The sequence below is a fragment of the Urtica dioica genome, chromosome 1 (assembly GCF_054948205.1).
Source record: "Urtica dioica subsp. dioica isolate 48M chromosome 1, U.dioica_male_clone48M_v1_H2, whole genome shotgun sequence".
Lineage (NCBI taxonomy): Eukaryota > Viridiplantae > Streptophyta > Magnoliopsida > Rosales > Urticaceae > Urtica > Urtica dioica.
This window is the reverse complement of record NC_142756.1, coordinates 11,017,558-11,038,977: the sequence shown is the minus strand read 5'-3', so window position 1 is coordinate 11,038,977 and position 21,420 is coordinate 11,017,558. Positions and strand designations below refer to the sequence as shown.

General features: G+C 39.8%; 3 protein-coding genes across 3 annotated transcripts; all 3 read right to left on the bottom strand.

Annotated features, from left to right (window-relative positions):
- Positions 1 to 202: 202 nt before the first annotated feature.
- On the bottom strand, positions 203 to 3,807 carry LOC149407183 (BTB/POZ domain and ankyrin repeat-containing protein NPR1-like). Its single transcript, XM_089611841.1, has 4 exons — positions 2,761 to 3,807; positions 1,534 to 2,269; positions 1,002 to 1,199; positions 203 to 854 (listed from the first exon to the last, which is right to left on the bottom strand). Exons 1-4 carry the CDS (start codon positions 3,343 to 3,345, stop codon positions 571 to 573), a joined length of 1,803 nt encoding a protein of 600 aa, XP_089467967.1. The 5' UTR covers positions 3,346 to 3,807; the 3' UTR covers positions 203 to 570.
- Positions 3,808 to 10,547: 6,740 nt separating this feature from the next.
- LOC149407182 (uncharacterized) lies at positions 10,548 to 11,147 on the bottom strand. The gene has a single exon (XM_089619085.1). It carries the CDS (start codon positions 11,145 to 11,147, stop codon positions 10,548 to 10,550), a length of 600 nt encoding a protein of 199 aa, XP_089475211.1.
- A 250-nt stretch (positions 11,148 to 11,397) lies between these two features.
- HVT1 (helicase in vascular tissue and tapetum) lies at positions 11,398 to 20,651 on the bottom strand. Its single transcript, XM_089611830.1, has 14 exons — positions 20,403 to 20,651; positions 20,206 to 20,296; positions 19,807 to 20,125; positions 19,653 to 19,727; positions 19,442 to 19,486; positions 18,839 to 18,929; positions 18,700 to 18,758; positions 18,342 to 18,482; positions 15,251 to 15,303; positions 14,997 to 15,030; positions 14,722 to 14,811; positions 13,646 to 14,620; positions 12,176 to 13,246; positions 11,398 to 12,017 (listed from the first exon to the last, which is right to left on the bottom strand). The coding sequence occupies exons 1-14, from the start codon at positions 20,503 to 20,505 to the stop codon at positions 11,676 to 11,678; spliced, it is 3,489 nt and encodes a 1,162-aa protein (XP_089467956.1). The 5' UTR covers positions 20,506 to 20,651; the 3' UTR covers positions 11,398 to 11,675.
- Between the last annotated feature and the right edge of the window lie 769 nt (positions 20,652 to 21,420).

The following is a 21,420-nucleotide window of genomic DNA, read 5'->3' as shown; positions in this document are numbered from 1 at the left end:
TTTTTGGGTAACCAATGAAAGAACACAGCCAAGTAATGAACGACACCAGAGTAATAATATAAAGAAAAGAACGGATTAGTCCTCCAAATCTGCTCTGCATCAAAGTATTTAAAACCTGAATGCTCGGTTCATACGAGGATTACATCGATTAGGTTCAGTTTCACATATTAATCACCAAAACCATAGATCAATGAGCAATGAATTGATAGTGGTAGCACCGAAAAGATCTTTAAATTAAGGTAAATCTCTGCTCTGGTTATGTACATACAACAAGTAATGTAACGCCTATCTCAATTGGTCGCTACAAAAGCCAAGAAGAAAATATAACATACGCTCTTCTGCATCAATTTTTACAGGTACACATGATCAATGGAAATAAGTCGAAACAAATATTAAAAAAAATAATAATAATAATAATTCTAGCCTAACCATCTCTCGTGCTTGTGTGCTAATAATATTATACATGTACAGACATCAACTTATATGACTAGCTCTCACTTGCAGAAGAATAAAAGATTGCAGTGCGGGTCAAAAATCTAAGGTCAAGAAAGAAGAAGAGAAGACGAAATGCTAACATCTTTTGCGGAGCTTGGTGGGAGAGGAAGACGAGGAAGATGAGAAGACGGAGGAGCGGTGGTTGTTGGTCTGGTTCTGGTTCTGGTTCTGGGCCATGATGTCCTTTGAGAAGGCTTTGTGGACCTCGTCTTTGAGCTCCATGAACCTCATCTTCTTCTTCGTCCGCTCCTCCGCCGTCCCTTTCTCCAACACGTACATCTCCGGCATGTCTATCTCGTCGTCCAAGAACCTGTCCAGCACCTCCGAGCAGTGCGGGAAGTACAGCCGACCCTTCTCCACTGCCACCATTGATTTATATTACAATCAATTTAAGAGAGCGTTGGACTTTTTTTTTTTTTTTTTAAATATTTTGATAGTCGGACCGATTAGGCTAGTTCTAACAGTTGGGTGTTTTTGGTGTCCGTTGTGTTTTTTAGATGGAATACCTGTTTTGATCAGGGTTTGCAACTTGAACTGGAGTCTTTTCGTTCTTCTCTCGGGCGTCTCGTTCAGATCGACCTCCCTCAGGTTACCGGTCGAGCCTTTCGAGCCGCCAAGGCTCGCGTACATCGCTGTCGTCTGCTCGTCCGCCATCTCCATCGCCAGCCTCGCCTCCGCGGGGAAGAACAGCCTCGCGAACGCCACTGTAATAGTAAACCCACAATAATTAGCTCAATTGCGCAAAGTCCCTTCATTTTCTATCTTCATTTTTGTCGGGGTAAAACTATGATAGAGTTCCATCTCAAAGCCAATTAGTATTAATCGTCGTATTTGTAATCTAGCCAACGTTTTAAGCATGTTTAAAATCTAGCCACATTTAGTGACACTGGCTTCATTAATCAGATAGTATTTTACACACGTTAATACTGGTAAATATACGTTAATTTTGATAAGCAGCTAATTTACTAAAATGAACGAAACGTTGGCTAGTTCTTTAAAATCAACTAAATATCTATCGACAACAGTGTCGAAGCGTACCTCTGTTTTCATAGTACTCGAGCTGGGCGTTGAGGTCGTCGGCCACGGGCTCGGCGGCGGCAGAGAGGTTGCCGGCGGCGGAGTTCCTCCTCATCGCGCGCTCGAGCACGTCGATGCAAATGCGGTAGTTGTTGGTCTCGCGGCCCTGGGCCATCCCCTCCTCGTAGCTCCTGCGCGTGGTGAGCCTCCGGCAGATGGCGACCGCGGACTGGCCGTCGGGGGTGGTCTCCGCGGCCGACGCCCCCCGCTCGAGCAGCGCCACGATCACGGACGGCTCCCTGCGGCGGGCGGCCGCGTGGAGCACGGTGTGGCCGCGGGCGTCCCTCAGGCCCACGTCGGCCAGGCCCAGGCCCAAGATGGCCTTCACGATCTTGGGGTCGCAGTAGGCCACAGCGTAGTGCAGGGCGCAGGCGTCGTCCAGCGTCACGTCCGACTCCCCGAGGAGGAGCGTCATCAGCTCCACGTCGTCCGAGTCCAGCGCTCGCAGGATTTTTCTCACCCTCTTCTCCCTGAGCTCCTCGTCGGAATCCTCCGGCAGCTTGGGCCGGAGGGCGCGCACCTCCGCGGCGGCTTCCGGCGGGAGCTCCTTCTCCAGCGCCGCGCCGTCCAGATCCGACTTCGCGACGCGCTGGACGCAGCTCGACGCTAGCTGCGACAGCTGGCAGTGGTGGGCCGCGGATAAGATCGGCACCACGTCCTCCGCAAACGCCTTCTCCACGAAGTTCAGAAGCCGACGCTGCACAGATCATCCAAAAAATAAAAAAAAATAAAAAATCATCACGGGATCTTATCTTCGACATTTTTGTATCGTAAAAATAGTTGTGCTACACGTTTCTGTGCCGCTTTCATGTTTTTCTTCTAGTAACGCTTCATATTTATATATAACTTCACACTAAAAACGATCTATTAATCTGAAAATAAACTTAGAATGGGGCTACACGGCCAGAGAGTTTTGGAGCCTTTTCGAGAGAATGAAGAGCAAAGGCTCGCAGAAGATCAAGGCGATGGAAGAGGCCGCAAGATTTCTCCGGTGCTTCTTCGACATTTTTAAATAGTGAAAATAGTTGTGCTATAGTTTCTATGCCGCTTCCATATTTTTCTTCTAATAATGCTTCATATTTATATCAATTAATTTGAAAATAAACTCAGAATTAGGCTTAAAAAAATGGGAACAACTGTATCTATTTCTCTTTTTGATTCACTGTTGACTACGAATTGGATAATTACCTGGACGAGTTGAACGAGCTCCTTCATCTGGAAAGCGACGGAGGCGATCATGAGCTCGACGGCGTAGTTGATGGCCGGAGGACAAGCGTCGTGAGCGCAGCTCTCGTCCACGCAAGTCGAAATCTCCGGCGGAGATGCCTTGAGCTTTCCGGTGCCGGTGTAAAGGTAATTCAGGAGAACGTCGAAGGCTTCCACTCCGACTTTCCCGAACCGGACGAGCTCCGACATCTCGTACCTCGGCTTCTTGGCGTCGGAGGAAGATTCTCCGCCGCCGCCGCCGCGGGGGTCGGTCTTGAAGAGGTCGTGGAAGAACTGGCTCCGGGAGGCGAGGATGCAGCGGTGGACGCCGACCGGCGAGCCGTCGACGGCGATCTCGGCGTCGGCGTAGGCCGCGAAGTCGCTGTCGACCAAGAGCTTCTCGAGATTGGCGCTCAGCTTGGCGAGGCTCAGGCTGTCCTGGCTCTGAGCCGGCTCCGAGCTCGCCGCCGAGCCGAGGCCGTTGTTGGGACATGTTGAGCCGTTTGATACGTACGAGGATGAGCCGAAGCTCATCGGCGATGATGCGAGCTCGTTACCGTTATCCATCGCAAAGTCAGTCGAAGATTTAGAAAGGAAGTGAATTCATCTTCTGTGAAGATCTTCTCGAATCTATCTATACGAGTACTACCGACAAAAATAGCAAAACAGGACAATTATTATTGGACAAGATTTGAGTTTAAGAGTCTTGAGAGCATGAAATGAAAGTATTCAGATCAGATCAGAAAGGGGTTTTTGTGTTTGATGAGAGAGTTGACAAGCTCAGAGTTGACTCAGAAAGGAAAACCTGAGGCTGAGGAAATCAGGAGGATTTGAGGGCGAGTTCGATTAAAATCTGAAATAAAGGTAAATCCATAAATGGGTGGGTTTAATTTGTTGTTATTTCAGGGGATAAAGAATCTAACTAAAAAGAAAAAAAATAAAAATAAAAATTGGTTCTGCAGTTTTTCCGAACTGGGAAGTTTGGGTACATCCAATTGGAGGAGACTGGTTGACTGACCATGTAAAACAACAAATAAGATGGAAATAAAAAAAAGGGGACAATAATTGTACCTCTACCACTTGTTGTACTAATAAATAAAGGAACTAAGCACGGCACAGAGTTTGAAATATTCTATTTATATTCATAGCTTACAAATTTATCTTAAAGATACAGCTAATATAATTTTAAACCGTTTTATTGTCATTTATGGAAAATAATTTATATTGGTAGCCGCTAGACCCTTTATTTATTTAGGTGTACTCCGGGTGGAAAATAATTATGTCAAATTCAAATAAATTCTATATAGAGTAAATTTGGAAGTTTTCTGGGTACATTATGTTTGTATGTATACAATATCTGTGAGTTTATAAGATAAATAGGCAACTAAACCTTTTTACTTTTTTCTAAACATAGCAAAAATACAGTTACCCAATTTAGATTATATTTATCTTTTAACTCATTTTTAATTTATAAAGGGAATAATTAGTGTTTAATTAAAATATGTATTTTGTACGTTTTACAAAAAGTTGAGATCACTTTGAGTGACTAACGATATCTTTTATTTTAAGCCTTTTATTTGTGAATTCTAAAAGACAGTATCTAGCTGTGATATTTTTTCTTGAAATTTAAAACTTACTGTTATAATTGAGTTGAAGCATTGAATACAATTTGCTTTTGAAGCATAATTTAAACTTAAGTTATACCAAAAAAAATTAGAGATTGATTGTACTTTATAAAACTCGGAAATTATAAAAACAATTTATTACTATTATGATTGGGAAAAACATACGTGACAACAAGTGAAAATAATTGAACCTGATTATATATAGTTACCTTTTAACTAAAATCATATAACGTAACGTTGAAATATTTTCACTATAATCATGTGACGTTGAAATCTAGCTATGTAGAAATCTCTTACGTTGAATTGAAAATTGATTGCTATACTTGAATTGGAACTTGGAATATAATTTGCGTGTAATGCATAATTTATAAAAATAAAAATAAAAACTAGAAGTAGATGTGTTTGTACTTTATAAAAATATGCGGAAATTCTGAAACGATTGTTTTATGATTATAGGGAAAAACATATGTTGACAAACAACACATGAAAATAATTGAACTAGACTTTAGTAATCTTTTCATTAAAATCATAAATAAAGATGATAAAAATTCGTGGGCCTATGGCAAAAGGTTAAACTGTGAATCGGAGATATTTATAAAGTTGCATGAAGTTAACATTGAAAAATCTAGAAAATTAACATTTTAAAATAAATAGAATAAATCACATATTTTTCATTTGTTGTGGGGGATTTGTAGAGGAATATAAGAGAGTTTTGTGTGATGTGGCACCATGGCAGTAGAATAATCATAATCGACCATTGGAATTGGATAAGCACGTCCTTACTTTTGGGTGGATCAGTTGACTTTAAGAGTTCTTTTTACTGTTATCATTCTATTTTTACTACGTGTAGCGTATCCATGGAGTTCTATATGTGGAAGCCATCCCATCGAAATGTGAGGAAAAAGAATAGGGAAATTATATTTGTGTGAATTTAACAGTTTTTATCCGTGTAATTTTGTCTTTTAGCGACGAGCGAACGATTTCCTTATCAACGTGAATTCTGGATAAGACTAAACATTAAATAGAACATGCCATATTTTTCTTCAAATGAATAAAGAAGACTGAGCATACTAGTCCAATCAACTCATCAATATTAGAAGAATAATCCAACTTTGAATAAATTAAGTGAATAGTCCAATTAATATTTCATTACCTAAATTATACTCATATATAAGAGCAAAACTCAATTTTCACAAAACCTAAACCTAAACTCGTTCTCATCTTCGTCCATTTCACGCCACCGATCCACTTCACGTCGCCGATCGCCACCGCATCGTCGTCCATCCTCGTTGCTGACCCTAACGTCGCCGGCGAGATCCACCAAAGACGCCGTCAAGATCCGCCATAGACGGCGTCGATTCCGTCGAGCTCCAGCGGCGGCGATGCTCGGAGAATCGACGGCTCAGATTGACTCGAAAATCGGCGGGGAGAGAGGAATCGGCGGCGGAGAGAAAATCGACGGCGATGGAGGGGATTGAGGAGAGGCACTTTGTAAATTCGCGAATCGGTTAATTTAATTAACCTACTGGAGTAAGTTAGGTTAATTAATTAACTGATTCGCGAATGATTTGAAATTCACAAAAAAAATTACAAAAATCATAACTTAAGTAAATTGATATTCAAAGCATTCAATTAATTAACTTAATTCCGAATTCAATCATTTAGTTAATTAACTTTACTCACAAAAAAATCAGAACCTAAACTAATATTCAACTAATAAGTTAATTAATTAACCTAACTCACTCCAGTAGGTTAATTAAATTAACCTATTCGCGAATTTACCAAGGGCGTTATGGTCAGAGCCGAAAATATGGGGCTATTTGCTTAATAAAATGAAACTTGGGCTATTCCCCCAATAAAAATAAAAAAAATTTGGCTAGTTACAACAAATTTCATATTAATAAAACTACTAACGTAATTTCGGTTTTCCAAGCAGAAATATGAACTAATCGCAATAACAATGCATCACAAATGTGACTTTTTGACATATTTGAGTTTTTTTTTTTCAATTTTTCATGATACATTCACGCATATAATATATAATTTTTATTGTATAAAATATTTAAGCACAAATTACATAAAAAAAAATATTAAGTTTCAATAATAAAAAAAATATCTATTAAACCCGCGCCCTCACACAACAAAAAAAGTTCACAATAAAATATTTAAAAGTACAGAAACTAAAATACTTTCAAGAATAAAAATCAATACCTCAAATCGTAATGATAGCACAGTGTGTGTGAGCTTCAAGCGGCAAAAACAATAAAACGGACAAAATTATAAATTTTATGACTCGTTTAAAATCTCTAGAAGGTGGATAGTGCCCACTCAAAATTCAAAATATCGATACCGAAGTTCTGATTTTACTCATATATCGACTACCGATGGGTATACCGACGAACAAGCCAGAATGATTAATACCGTTACCGATTTACACCGATTCAAAATTACAGGTATACCGAATACCGTCGGGTATATCGACAGTTTTCACATAAATTAATATAATAAAAATAAAAATAAAAATTTATGAATATATATATTCATATTAATGACCTCCATGCTTTCTCTCTTAAAAAAAAAAAATTAAGCCCAATAATCATGGTTTATTATGAAATTATGGTTTGGGCTTTTTCATTACTAAGCCTTTTTAATTTATTTTTCGTAACCTTATTAAATAATACTTTTATGTATTATACAAACATAACGATACGTTTTCATTACTTTTATTTTCAAATTATATACGTTATCAATTGTCATTGTAAACAAACGCACAATATATTTTAGTGGTTCAACTTAAAATTAGGATCATTTTAGTTTAGCAATTATATAACACTTTACATTTATTTACTTATATATACATATCTTTAACCATTTTTTTAATGGATACATGTATATTGATATGTATATATATATATATGTTATTTCTTGTTGATATCTATATATATATATATATATATATATATATATATATATATATATATATATATATATATATATATATGTTAACGTTTTTTTGAAAGAGTATATATGTTAGCTTGTTGTCGTACCGTACGTAACAAAAATATATATAAATATAATTATATATGCGTACAGAAAAGTAAACAGTTTGATAAGAAAAAAATTGTTTGCGTGCATATTATGTAAATTCCTTAGGTGTGTTACAAGATTTTAGAAAGTCCCACATTGCTCATGTACATGAATAATCCATGTTTCGAAGTGTTATAAATATAAAAGAATTTGGTAGCAGTGGATTAGAGTGTTGCTTTTGGCTACTCGGCATCTTCAGAGGGTCCGTGTAAATAGTTTACTTATGTTTTTTTATTTAACGTTTTACTCTTATCGTCGATATTTTGCCGTGATTGTTTTTTTACCAAGGCGATATTTTGAACCTTGTGCCAACCTCATAAAAGGACGTCTGAGAACTTGTACGCCCAAAATTCTAACAAAAAAACATGTGAAATTACTTAACGTGATTAAGATAGTTGTTCAATTAGTGGGTGAAACAACTTGTTGAATAACTTATTGTTTTTAGCAAGATTAATTTAATCAACTATCAAACAAGCAATCAATAGATCGATGGAACTAGAATTGAGCATCTTCACGTTCTTCTTCAACTGACTAAACTCAGAATGAGCTTTCATCTTAAGTTTCATATGTTCCTTCATATCAATCACAATATTCATCAACTCATTTTTCTCAATCACTCTTCTTAAGCTTCAGATTAGCAATATTCTGACTCAGCTTCTCGTTGTTGTTTATCACAGGAAGTCACTTCTCATGCAGTAAGTGGTAGTTCTTGATGATATCTTCCTCAATAACATCAATTTCATCATCATTGCTCCAATCCTCGAGAATATGTTCAACCAACTCCTGATTTGAACTAGAGACAAATTTCTCCTTTGCTTTCGTATTTGTGACAACATTGAAAGCTAGATAGTATTCTCTTCATCATGTTTGCTGCAGTTAGAATCGGTGTCACTTTAGTTAACAACACAAGTCTTTTTGTTCTTCTTCAAGGTATCGCATTCTGCCTAAATATGTCCAAATCCTTCACATTCTCTGCACAATAGTGAAGGTCGACCAATACTCTGTCCTTCTTTCATGTCCATCTTAAACAACACGTTAATGGACAAACCGGATCACACTTTGTGAATTGCAAGACCCGCTCTGATACCGATTGAAATTACTTAACGTGATTAAGATGATTCAACTAGTGAGTTAAACAATTTGTTGAACAACTGATTGTTTTTAGCAAGATTAATTTAATCAACAATCAAACAAGCAATCCTACATAAAACAATAAATGACACAAGAGATTCCGTAACCCTGTTCGGTAATAAAGCACCTACTCAGTAGAACTAATACGTCCGATGGTGAAAAGCGATCCACTGTCTCAATAATCAAAGGTACATGATTTAGGTTTGCAGACTCCGTCTCAAACACATTCTTTTTTTACTTCTCCAATGGATGGTTTGCAGCTCCCCTTAGATCAGAGGCTCCCACTCTCTTTCACCCAATCATCTCTCGAAGATTGACAAGCATGTCAATGCAAAACACACAATTACAAACTCTGCATAAATAAAGATACACTAGTTGCAAATACCAAGAAATAGTTGACAACGAAGATCTCTAAAGCATAGAGACTGGTTCAAGGCTAAGGATGGCGTGAATTGACCTAACATAAAAAAAAGTGATTAACCTAATTCGATCCACAATGAGCTTTATTAGGTTAACTACAAATCTCTCGCGAATTTGTTATTCTCGAAAACCAAATATTCGAGAAGATCTCGCCATAATCTTCATAACTGGAAACATGATACTTTTATTATATTCGCGGGGAGGACACGTGACTTTAAGTGACCCAGGTCTTGAACAACTTCTTGCCGCTTGTCTTGAACAACTTAAACAAAATTGTTTTGTCAAACTAAATCATGCCACGGAGGATCCAACAACATGAAAGTTTACTATTACATCTTAAAAGCACAAGGAAAACAAAAGTAAATACAATAAAAATGTGAAAATACACCAAACTCTAAATACAATACCATAAAATAAAATTAAAAAACCGAGGAAAAAAAATCTAACAAAATGAAAAAGTGTACTCTCTCCCTTACAACCATAAGATCCTCTGTGAGACAAGACATTCATGCTATCTCATGCTAATGCAAACCTTCCAATACAAAAGCTCTTGTAATGACTTCAAACATTCTTGGGTTCCAAACCCAAGAAAGTGAAGGTGACGTTAGGAATCCATACACCATTGAGATTAAGACCTCTACATAATAACGTTCGGAACCGAGATCACTGGAGAAATCGGGAGAAAATCGGTCGATATACCAGTTTTTGGTACTTCCCGGTAGCGGTATGAACAAGACCTTAGATACCGAGAAAATCACCGGTTACACAACAACATAAAACCGGATCGGTTATCAAAATTCCAAAAATCAAGTCAATTTTTTTCAATTTCAAATTCTCCGTCAATGATCGTGGGCCGACTTTTGAAAATTTTGAAATTTTAAATCCATGATCGTAGGCGTTAAATAATTGAGGGTTGATTGCTCCAATGAGTGTATTGAATTGCAAAACGTGATGTATTGTAATAAAGATATTGTAGACTATTTACATTTTTATCTCATGTATGAAAATATTTTTTTTTTATAATGATGTGTTCACTGGATACCCCTCGATAAATCCAGTGAGGACAAGAGTAAATTGAACCGATGAAATTAGCGTTACTGATGGAACTAAAAATACAATTGTAGCTTTATAAATTTTAGCTTCGACAACTAATCTCCTTTTAATTTAATTTCTGGCTCTACCTCTGATGTCAGAATTTGATGTACATCAGGCCAGAAACAACTTACAGATGGGGTCATAACTTTATCCCGATTGCGCAAGGGGTCAGAGAAACGATTGGTCACTAGCCGCCTCGAGCCACCTTATGAGAAAAACCTCTCAACATCTTTGATAAAGTTTCTCATATTTATAACTTATCTCGTAATGACTAAAAAAAAAAAAAAAAAACAACAACAACAACACATTTGACATGAAAATTTTCTCATATAACTTATTATTATATGTACAAGAGTTACAAAAGCAAACATAACGCCACAGCAACAACCAACACAAAACACTCGGATTCTTTTATATGGACTGGATGTTGGGCAGTTGGGACTCCTCATAAGGACGAGCACCACAAGAGCGAATGAAGTCGAGCACAGACGATAGAAGCTCCGAAACCCCGACACCCTCCTCGGTGGTGTCGACGGCGATCCTAGGCACGTCCCCGAGGTCGTACTCCGTGCACCCACCGTACTCCTCCATCAGCCTCTCCATGTCCCGCCACGTGGCGGGCTTGTGCCACCCCGCCAGGTCGCCATCGGCCGCACGGAGCTCGAGGCGCTGGCGCCACGTGGCGACGTCGCGGGGCCGGCACTCGACGACGACGACGACGGCAGGGGCGAGGGCGAGGAGTTGGTCGAGGTGGGCCCGGCGGGAGAGAGGGGAGTCGATGACGAGGCTGAGGCCGAGCCGGAGCTGCGTGGCGGCGATGCGCCAGATGGCGGCGTAGGAGAGGTCGTTGAGGAGGGAGGAGGGGACGTGGCAGTGGTGCTGTACGGACAGGGTTGAGTCTCTGACGTCATCCTTGTCTATGAGAGGGATTTTCAGGGCCGTGGCTATGGCGTTTGCCAGAGTGCTCTTCCCTGTGCCCGGATGCCCTTTCATTGCAATTATCATCCCCATTTTTTTTTCTAATGCCTAGCTGAGGCTAAAGCTGAATTGAGCAAAATGAATCGGATTTTCCTTTTGTTGCATTTTTTTTCTTGGATATGATGATGATAGTGATGATGGGACGTGTGAGGTTTCGGATAAGGCTCTTATCTTATTTTTTTTAATATATATTTTAAGAGTTTTTTACACGTACAAAGTTACAAAGATACCATCGTACACGCATGAATAGAAGAACTGCCAACTAATAAAAAAAACAAACTCCTTTTTTTTTTTTTTTTTTTTTTTAATCTGCTCAAGGCCTTGAGAAAGATAAAAACACATAAAGATACAAATACATGTTCTGCAACTGCAAGCACAGATACTATATCCAAAAGATTCCAAAACACTGGAACTGTGACAACATGGAGTGAAAGTTTTGTCATCTAGGCTAGTGTTGAATTCATAAAATAAAATAAAATATATATATATATATTAAAAATACCATACCATATGATTGATGATACCCTATACGTATAAAAAAAAAGGGGGGGGCCACGTGGCTTACCCAGCGGCGTTGGCCCGGTGCCACTTATGGCGAGCCGGGTTTGGACCTTTCTGACCCGACCCGCGGAATGATCTCCTTGACTTAAACCCGTTGCTTGTGTTTTTATAATCGTTCTGGTTCAAGAAGAGTTCCCTGAGGTAGTTGTCGTCTGTGTTGGCCTTGCTCGTTGCTTCCTTAGAAGACTCGTTGATCTCTGTGGCGTTGACCTTTTTAGTCAGCGACGCCACCGACTTCGACATCATTGGGATCCCCGAAAGACCGGCGCACGACAGAATGCAAGCTATGACATACACTGACACGCCCAGAACCGGCGGCAAAATATCTCTGGGATGATTCACCTAATAAAACACATTTTCAAGTCACAAAATCAGACCAGGATAGTAACAATAATAACCATTCACGTCGAATCCATATACACTAAAACTGTTAATATTACAGCAAAAGATCCAAGAGTTGGACCATAGTTAAATGGTAAAGCAGAGGTTTTTCGGCTTACTTTGAATAAGACAGCAGCGGACAATCGCTGCCGCAACAGATAGAGATGAGCAACGTCGATCGCCGTCGACTTATAACGAAGCCAGCGATCGACGACGATCACCACCGGATTCTCCGGCGACTCCATGATTTTGACTCTCGCACCTCCTTCGCCGTCGTCGTCGCCATCGCTGTCGTCATCGTCGTCGTCGTCGGTGCCGGAGGCTTCATCGTCTTCCAGCGGAACGACGGAGATCTCCGCCGAAAGGAAGAGCAGCGGAAGAGGGCCGAAGACGGTACAGTTCCGGATGTGCATCCCGAAATCTGCGCGGGTGATCTCGTCGTACATCACGAGAGGATTACTCTCTTCTTTTCTGAGCGCCAACCCGTGATTGGTGGAGCTCGGGTGAAGCCGGACCTTGTCGTGGACGGCCGTGTCCACGAATACGCGGCTGCCGGGAGTCACCGGCGGAATCAACTTTCCGACCATCGGATAAAGCCCGGCTAAGAGAACGGCGTGGAGAATTGCCGGGTCGCGCCCGTTCAAGCTGCTCTTGGACAAGTCTTCATTTTCCGGGATAAGCCCGATCCGCTTGAGCTCGGTCTGGAGCTGATTCCGGAGCATGGACAGCATGTTCATGGTTGTCGACGATATGAAATACTTGGAGCAAAACCTCCACTCGGATCCCCTTTCCTTGGCGTTTTTCCAACACTCGAACGCCGCTACGACGGCGAGCTGGTCGCTGTGGCCTCCCAAGAGCATGGCTAGTTCGGCCTTGGCCTTGTTGGCTTTCTTCTTCTCCTGTGGCAGAACGGGAATGGTGAAGGGGCTTTTGAAGTCGGCCATGCACGCGATGGTCAGAGCCGGGTCGAGGCAGTTCATCAGGATCGCTAAGAATAGCATCTTGCTCGTGACTGGGTGGAGCGGGAGAGCGCCGAGTTTGACTCCGAGTTCCGTCAGGTTTTCGTCGGCCGTCAGAGCTCCGATATCTTGGAGGATGACCACAGCGTTTCGTATCGTCTCCCGGATCGGGGGGTCCAGCGTCTTCTCCAGGAAATCGATTATACTGCAGTCTGGGTCGATTAGTTTCACCTGTCATAAAGAATTCGAAATCGAGTAAGAACCAAGTTCAATAAACATAAAAAAAAAATTAAGGAGCGTGTAAATATAAAGAAAATGGTAGCATGGATCTATCAACAAGATGATAATAATATATAATAAAAAATGGCCTCAATTTCGCCTCTTAAATCTTCTTTTTTTTTTTAATAGGCAGAATTTACTTGACTGAGTTCACATGGGTGAAAATGAAATACGGGCATTTCATCAACACCAGACATGTAAAGATGAAAAACAAAACTCAAGCTACTTTCATATATTTCTAAGCTTATGTATGAAATGAATACGTCTTGCATGGAGAGTATAAGAATCCCGCTCGGGCCATGGTGATGATGATATATAATAGAGAAATAATTGAATAAGAGAACAGAGTACCTGTATGCAAAGTTCTTCAACGGGCATCCTCCTAATTTCGGGAACTTGGAAGTCTGGCAGAGAAGCCGAAAAATCTTTACCGAAAAGATGGTAACAGACTCCAGGCTGGCACCGACCTGCACGTCCTTCCCTCTGCCTTGCACTGGCCTTGGAGACCCACGAAGACTGAAGAGTTGACACATTACTGTACGGATCGTAACTTTTCTCTTTTAGCCGACCACTGTCAATAACGTACACAACATCGTCAATAGTTACGGAGGTTTCGGATATATTGGTTGACAGAACTATTTTCCGGACACCAGGCGGTAACCGGTTGAAAACTTTTCTCTGCTCTAACGCTGGAATCATAGAATGAAGAGCTAATATTTCAAACTTTTTGGGATCGTTGAAGAAGGCGTTACTCAGTAACTTCTCGCGGATTTTGTTTATGTCGTCCCACCCGGGGAGGAATACGAGAATAGCTCCGTCTTCCGAGTCTAGAGAGATTTTCATTAGTAGCTTCTCTATGAGACGGATGTCAACAAATTCCTGGCTCGTTTCTGAGAGGTATTTATCGAGTAGCTTTCCGCTTAAAGGATTTCTTTCCATATGGTGTTTCAATACCTCAACAGTAGCAGAGTGGTCATTTTGTTCAGCCAAGTCAAGCGCGGTCGATCCGTCCTTGGCCTTCAACTCGCAGTCTGCACCGAGAGATAAGAGCGTGGAAACATTTTCAGTACTGCCCTTTCCCGCGAATACCATTAACGCAGTAAGACCGGTCGATGAATGCTGGTAATTATAGACTATTTCAGTTCCATCTTCCGAAACCAACTCTAGAAGGGTTTCAAACTCATCATTTAACCAAGCAGCATTAATGGCTTCGTCTAAAACAGCCTTATCGTCCTCTGACAACTCTTCTTCTTGTGGTTCAAATGATGTCCCACTGCCTTGCGAATGAAGTAGAGAAAGTACATCCTCCAAATAGTAGGATTTAACCTAAAGCCCAAAAACAAAAAGGAAAGACAAATTTCAATCATTTGAAATGTTAACCACCAAGAACTTATGGGTAAATAAATTTCTTGAGTTTTTGTTTTTACTGGATAAGTGAACCCTGGGACGCGGAGAATTGGGCAGCCGCCAAAATATTCTGAAAACCGTTCAGCATCAAGAGTTGCACTCATCAGTATCTGTTTGGTGAAAATCATAAGGCATCAATTGCATCATAGCTTAGCCAAAGCATATAAATTTACACACACACACACACATATATGTACACATATACATATATATATATATATATATATATATATATGTATACAAGTTCAGATATTTTTCACGCAGCATAAACCAGAAGATAAGGATTGAAACGAACCACATGCAATTCGGGATAATGGGGAAGTATATCTCTGCAAAATGGCCATCAAAGAAACTCTGAAATCAGCAATACTTAAAGATACGGTTATGGTTTTCTCATAGAGATATATTGAGGAATAAACATTTAAAAACTATATCTAATTTCTAAAAAAGAAAAAGTAATACAAGTTTTTACTCGTACTGAAAGCGAAAAAGCATCCATGATTAACCAAGAAAATTAATCATGTAGAAAGTATGAAGGAAGGTATATACCTCAGTATAGCCAACATGAAATCAGAGTAGCGATCTCGTTCGTGAATTTCATCCTAAAAAAAGGAACATGATTAGCTCAACTACAACTGCTATAAAATTAGTTAAGATGCGCTTATAATGGATAAGAAACAGTACCAAAATATGAAATTTGATATAAGTTGTGGAGGAAATCTAAATGTCATAACAAATTAGAAAAGCATATATCATCTACTATGAATGCATTCTGACACATAATGGTCACTTGAAATCCTTCATGTACTGAAAAATAGATTTCATGTTGCATGTCAATAATTAATCAGTTTTAGTGCCATATAGTCGCACAGATGAAAATTCAGCATGTTCTCAAATTAGTTTTTTTTTTTAGATGAGTCCATTAGTCTGCAATTCACCATAACACGAGATTACTTTCAATAAAAAAAAATATCAACAATCAATTTGCAGTCTCTTGCGTTGAGAATCAGCGACGTGATGGAGGACACTTCATATCGCCAGGGTGCTTTTGTTGAAGGTCGAAAAATTACAGATCTAATTCTAGTTGCTAATGAGATCGTGGAAGAGTACCGGATGAGGGGTAAAAAGCGTACTGTTCTGAAATTGAATTTGGAAAAGGCCTAAGATAGGGTTAACTGGAGCTTTTTGGACTTTGTTCGCGAAAAAAACAAAAAAACCAAAAAAAAAAAAAACACAAAAAACAAAACAAAACTTTTGTAACCGGTAGCACTCGTATGTTCGAGGATCTCTCCTCTATTTCTTTTTCTCCTTGTAAATGGAAGGCCAGGGAACCATTATCTCTTTCTCTACATGTCTTAGGCAACGTGATCCTCTCTCTTCATTCATTTACAATTTGGTGGCCGATTCGTTGTCTCGACAGATTCACAGATAGGTAAATAAGGGGTCCTTCCTTACTGAGTGGCCAGATTCCATTTCCCTGCGGCTCGTCTTCAATTCACGGACAAAACCCCTGGAAGATCCTCACAAGAGAAGTTTGGAAACTTTAAACTCTATTTTTATCCAATTTTGCGAGTTATCCGGCCTTAAAGTGAACCTCGAAAAAGCAATATCCTCGATATCAATTTGCAACATGAGGAAGTCGATGTAATCTTCCAAGTTTTTTTCCGACCAACTCATTACTTAGGTATACCTCTTGGAGGTTATCCCAGAACATAAATGGGAAGCTAGCTAGTTAGAAAAGAGGCTTTCTTTCTAACGGGGGAAAACCCGTTCCCATCAAAGCCGTGTTACCTCCATTCCCATCTATATCTTCTTTTTACAACCGTGGTTTCCGAGTTCAGACCCGACTAAAATCCACGAGGCACATTATCGACCGGGAGACTACCCTAGTGGCCCCGATTGTTGCGTCCAGGGGGAATCGGACTGGGGACGTACAAGGTCCCAAGAATCTCCCTTACCACTAGACCAACTCCTCGGCGTTTATTATATGTTTGTTTTTAGAATGCCTAAAGGAGTTGTTGCATCTATCGAAAGAATCGTGAAGGAGTTTTCTGGGAGGGCTTTGAGGATAATCGATCTAGCCATGTGGTGGCGTGGAAGACTGGTTGTGTTTCAAAAGAAAAAAAGAGGATTGGGAATTGGAAATATCGAAGACCGTAACGTCGCCTTTCTCTCCAAATGGTTGTGGAGCTTCCCGGTGGAAAACAGCGCTAGGTGGCATAAGGTGATCAAGGCTATTCACAGCCTCGATGAGAATGGGTGGGATCCAGAGATTTTCGATCAAATTTCCTATTGTAGCCCGTGGAAATCTGTCTACTCCGTTCGTGACGAGTTTCCAGCCGTGTTGGTTGGGTGATTCGTGATGGGTCGGTGGTCAGATTATGGCAACATACTCAGAGGTCCAAAATTCCATTCGCTACTTGCTTCCCAGCTCTCGCCAGAATTTTCTCCACAATGCTCGCACCAGTTTCTCATTTCGTAAGTCCAGACCCTTTCACCCCGGGTAATTTATCGTGTGACCCAAAATCATCCTAAAGCCTAACTCCACGGAAGTTTGACAAAGCGATTGAGCTTCTTCAAGAGCTGGGACAAGTCACTATTTTGAGAAGGAGTGCAAGTATGGAAGACTTAGTTGACCGACACCGAAGGGTTTTCAGTGAATTCCATGTCTTCTCACCATTCAGATAGGGAAGATCTTCCTGATTTTACTTTTCTAAATATTGTGTGGACTCTAAGGCATTAAAAATACAATTCTTTGGTTGGCTTCTTACCTCTAACAAAGTCAATACTGCCGACTTAATCCAGCCGGAACCCATCCACTGCGTTATCTTCGAGCTATTGTTGCCACTGTTCAGAGGTCACTGAGGCTCACGACAATCTTTTCTTTGAGTGTAGGATTGTCCCAACGAATAAGGCACGGCGACTTTCCAGGACTTGTCCCACCTTCATACAGTGAGCTCATCTCCTGGGGGGGAAAATGTATTGTGGCCAAGATCACGTTTTTAACATCCTGCTAGAGAATGTGGAGTCCAAGGAACGGCAATATCTTTGGCAACCAGTGTTTCATGTTCAAAGACCTTTAGGACATAAATAACCGGTTTATTGCCATGTCTATTCTTTTTGAAATTTTAGTTGTTAGAACTCGTTAAGAGACTGGCCAGCAATTTTATAATTTGTACTCTGGGAGAGATGTACCATCACAAAAAAATCAGTTTTATTTCATTGAAAAAAATAATACTTCAGTGTGGTATATAGTCACACTCATTAAGATACCCTATAGGCTTAATAGCTAGATTATAAATATGGCATGTGCTAGAATAAGATCATTTTCTTGTGGGTTCATAGCTTATTGCAGAGCAATTATCTAGCAAGATGGCAGTCAAATGATCACCCACCAAAGGCACGTCTCACAACTTAATTTACTACGATAGAATCTCAGCCTTCAAAATGTGAGAAACAAATAGATATCATGAATAGTCGTATTGCTCGAACCCGACTTGACACCCGAAATGGATATTATAAAAAGCATAGAGAAGAATAGTACCACTATGATATGAGTGATATCACAAATAGTCGTATTGCTCGAACCCGACTTGACACCCGAAATGGATATTATAAAAAGCATAGAGAAGAATAGTACCACTATGATATGAGTGATATCACGAATAGTCGTATTGCTCGAACCCGACTTGACACCCCCAGACACCAGAACCCGCAACAGAAGTCCATTTGTGCAGAACATGACCGAAGATTGCCTACCACCTTTGCTTTCTAGCCGTATCTAGCATTTCAACAATGCAGTTTATCAGAGAAAAAAAGTATATACAAGCACTTCTTAATTTTAAGCATGAAAAAATCAAACTACAATGACCATTTCCCACATAATTGTATGCAGATTGTGAGACACCCGGTCTTTTGATGAAACTTAGATTGTAGACTTTATTCTACTGTAAGAAATGGACCTCGAGACATGGGAAAAAAATCCCAAGCTAAAGTACCTTATATCCGATATTCTCCCCAATGTTCTCTCCTCTTTCAGCAGCAATTCTCTCAGCAACTACACGTGAAAGAAATTTATTTTTTTGAGGAACTTCATAATAAGTTAGAAACTTCAGTTGATATAAAGAAGACGAATACCTGATGTGGCTGAAATACGCCGAGGTTGTGTACACACTACTTTACATGACTTGCCTTTGCCCCACATATCGTCCAACAGATATTGTGGAACCTAAAACAAGAGATAAAAAGTGTGAAAACAAAAAAATTGACGACACATGGAACCTATAAAACCATAATAAAAATAAAACAACACTTCTCATCATCCTCTGCTATTCGCCTTTCCTACGATTTGAACAATTATAGAATGTCTTTTGTTTTGTCTTTCAGAGATTTCAGGATACTAGTTCATCTAGTTGAATGACATATGAAGGAAACAGATTTGCATAGTATTTATCATCTACGTGTTGAGGTCTCAAAATAAATGGATCAAAGACACCCATTATGTGCATTTCGATTGCAGCTGGGAAAATCTATCATTGATCCAGATGGCACTGGAAGCTTCTTCTAACTCTCGAATGACCTCATCCTCCCAATTCATAGACTCATAGTTTCAGATTTGGGTTTAATACAACTCCCCACACAACATTCAAATCATCCTTTGGTTCATTACAGTTTAGTAGAGATGCATGTAAAACAAGGAACGAACGAAAACACCAAAAAAAAAAAAAAAAAGATATTTACCTGTGTGGTCTTTCCACACCCAGTCGCGCCAGAAATTAGAACAACCTGCATTGCATTTTAAAAAATCAAAATCAATAAACCGAATGCTCCAAATCACTACAACAACAAAAAACCAACTTCAAAAGAACAACATTATCAACCTAGAACTCAGAAATACCACCTAGAAATCTGCAATGTAGACGAATAATTAATAAGAAGAAGAATAAAAAACCTGGTGAGCTTGAACTGTAGATGTGATTTGGTCCCGAAACGCCGCGATCGGAAGCTTCGCCCTCACAGCAGCGATCTGCATTCATGAGATCGTCAGAGAAACGCATCGAAATGCAAACGAAAAATCTCAAGCAACGAATAACACAATTACAAACCTGTTTCAAATTGGGATTGGTCTGGGTGCGAGAAGCCAAAGATTTGACCTTTGCGGCGATCTGCTTGGCGTCGAGGATGGGCTTAAGAAAGAACGGGTCCGACGCCCGGCTCGGGTCATTGGGCCTCGAAGCTTTTCCGGCCGCCGCGGTGCAGCCTCCGTCCTCACCGTCCTCCGACGGAGGGTACTGCGTGAACAGCTCTCGCAAAACTTGCCTCGCCTCCGACGAAAACCCCACTGGAATTAACTTCTCAGCCTTTTTCTCCGACCCATCCTTCTTTTTCTTCTTGGACACCCAAACCCGCCTCATCTTCCCAGTCCTACCCAAAAAAAAAAAACACAAGAATCACACCAAAACTGAAAAGAATTAATCAGTGCTTTGGCTTTGGCTTTGACTTACCCGGAGCTTTTAGACTTCATTCCCATCTTTCTACACGTCGAGTGGACCAAGGCTCGCTCCTCGTTGGTCAACTCTTCCTCGAACTTGAAGACTGAAAACCGGAGCGATATTCTCGACTATTACTCACGTCTGATCGCAGAAAAGGGAAAGGGAAAGGAAAAGGAAAATGAGCGCGAGAGAGAAAGAGATTGTTATACCGAGAGCGTCGGAGGCCTGGAACGCTTCGAGAGTCCTGTAAATGTTGGCCCGGGTGGCATTCGTGATACCTTTGGGCGTGATCTTGCCCTTGCCTTTCGCCATGGCTGCTCTGTTTGCTTCCCAACACTGATAGGTTTGTGATGCACTAAACACTGCTTTCGATATCTGTGTTTGTCGCCGTGTATGTATCGAACCGAGAGAGAGAGAGAGAGAGAGAGAGAGAGAGAGAGAGAGAGTGAAAGGTGAATATGCGTATCAGCGTATGTGTAACCCGTGACCACCGGTTCTTGTATCGTAGGTCAGCCAAGAACAAGAAGAGAGGAAAACAAAGCAACCAGCAAATGTTTATTTAGGTCATTCTTTAAATTTTTGGCTCCCCCAAATAATAAAGAGAAAGGTAAAATTTCAAAAAAAAAAAAAATTGTTGAGAAAAGTAAATTTCATATAGTTTTAGTTGAATTAAGTCAAAATGTATCAAAATTATAAATAAAAAAATCCTTAATGTATGTTTTTATCTTACTAAAATCGATACCGATACCGATACCGAGATTCTGATTTTTCGGATATATCAAATATCGACGGATATTCTATAACAATTTCAATGCCGACTATCGATTATATCGGTGATATATCGATGATATATCTATGACCGACGGATCTATCGGAAGAAATCTTATAACAAATAAATATTATGTATATATCATTTAATAATACATATAACAATTATATTTTAAATATGTATGTATGTATAGCATATCTATATATATTCATAGCTATAAATATACTTAATGAATGAATATATAACATTTATTTGAATTTTGAACAACTTGATTTTAACTTGAAACAAGAGAATGCAAAAATAAAAAATAAAACATCTTTGATGTTATTTAGCTAATTTTTTTTAATAGTGATGTTATTTAGCTAATGAATAAAGTTAATCTTATTGTGAAATTAAAAAATTGAAAGAAATCACTTCATATAAACATGTGGTTGTATGAATTTTCAAAAGCAATAATG

Coding starts and splice junctions, on each gene's coding strand:
- LOC149407183 (XM_089611841.1), bottom strand. CDS start 3,345: ATGGATAACGGTAACGAGCTCGCATCATCGCCGATGAGCTTCGGCTCA. Junction 1,200..1,533: donor CGAGTACTATGAAAACAGAG/GTACGCTTCGAC, acceptor TTACTATTACAG/TGGCGTTCGCGAGGCTGTTC. Junction 855..1,001: donor GCAAACCCTGATCAAAACAG/GTATTCCATCTA, acceptor CAATGGTGGCAG/TGGAGAAGGGTCGGCTGTAC.
- LOC149407182 (XM_089619085.1), bottom strand. CDS start 11,147: ATGGGGATGATAATTGCAATGAAAGGGCATCCGGGCACAGGGAAGAGC.
- HVT1 (XM_089611830.1), bottom strand. CDS start 20,505: ATGGCGAAAGGCAAGGGCAAGATCACGCCCAAAGGTATCACGAATGCC. Junction 19,487..19,652: donor CTACAGTTCAAGCTCACCAG/GTTTTTTATTCT, acceptor AATGCAATGCAG/GTTGTTCTAATTTCTGGCGC. Junction 18,483..18,699: donor GGGAGAATATCGGATATAAG/GTACTTTAGCTT, acceptor TTGAAATGCTAG/ATACGGCTAGAAAGCAAAGG.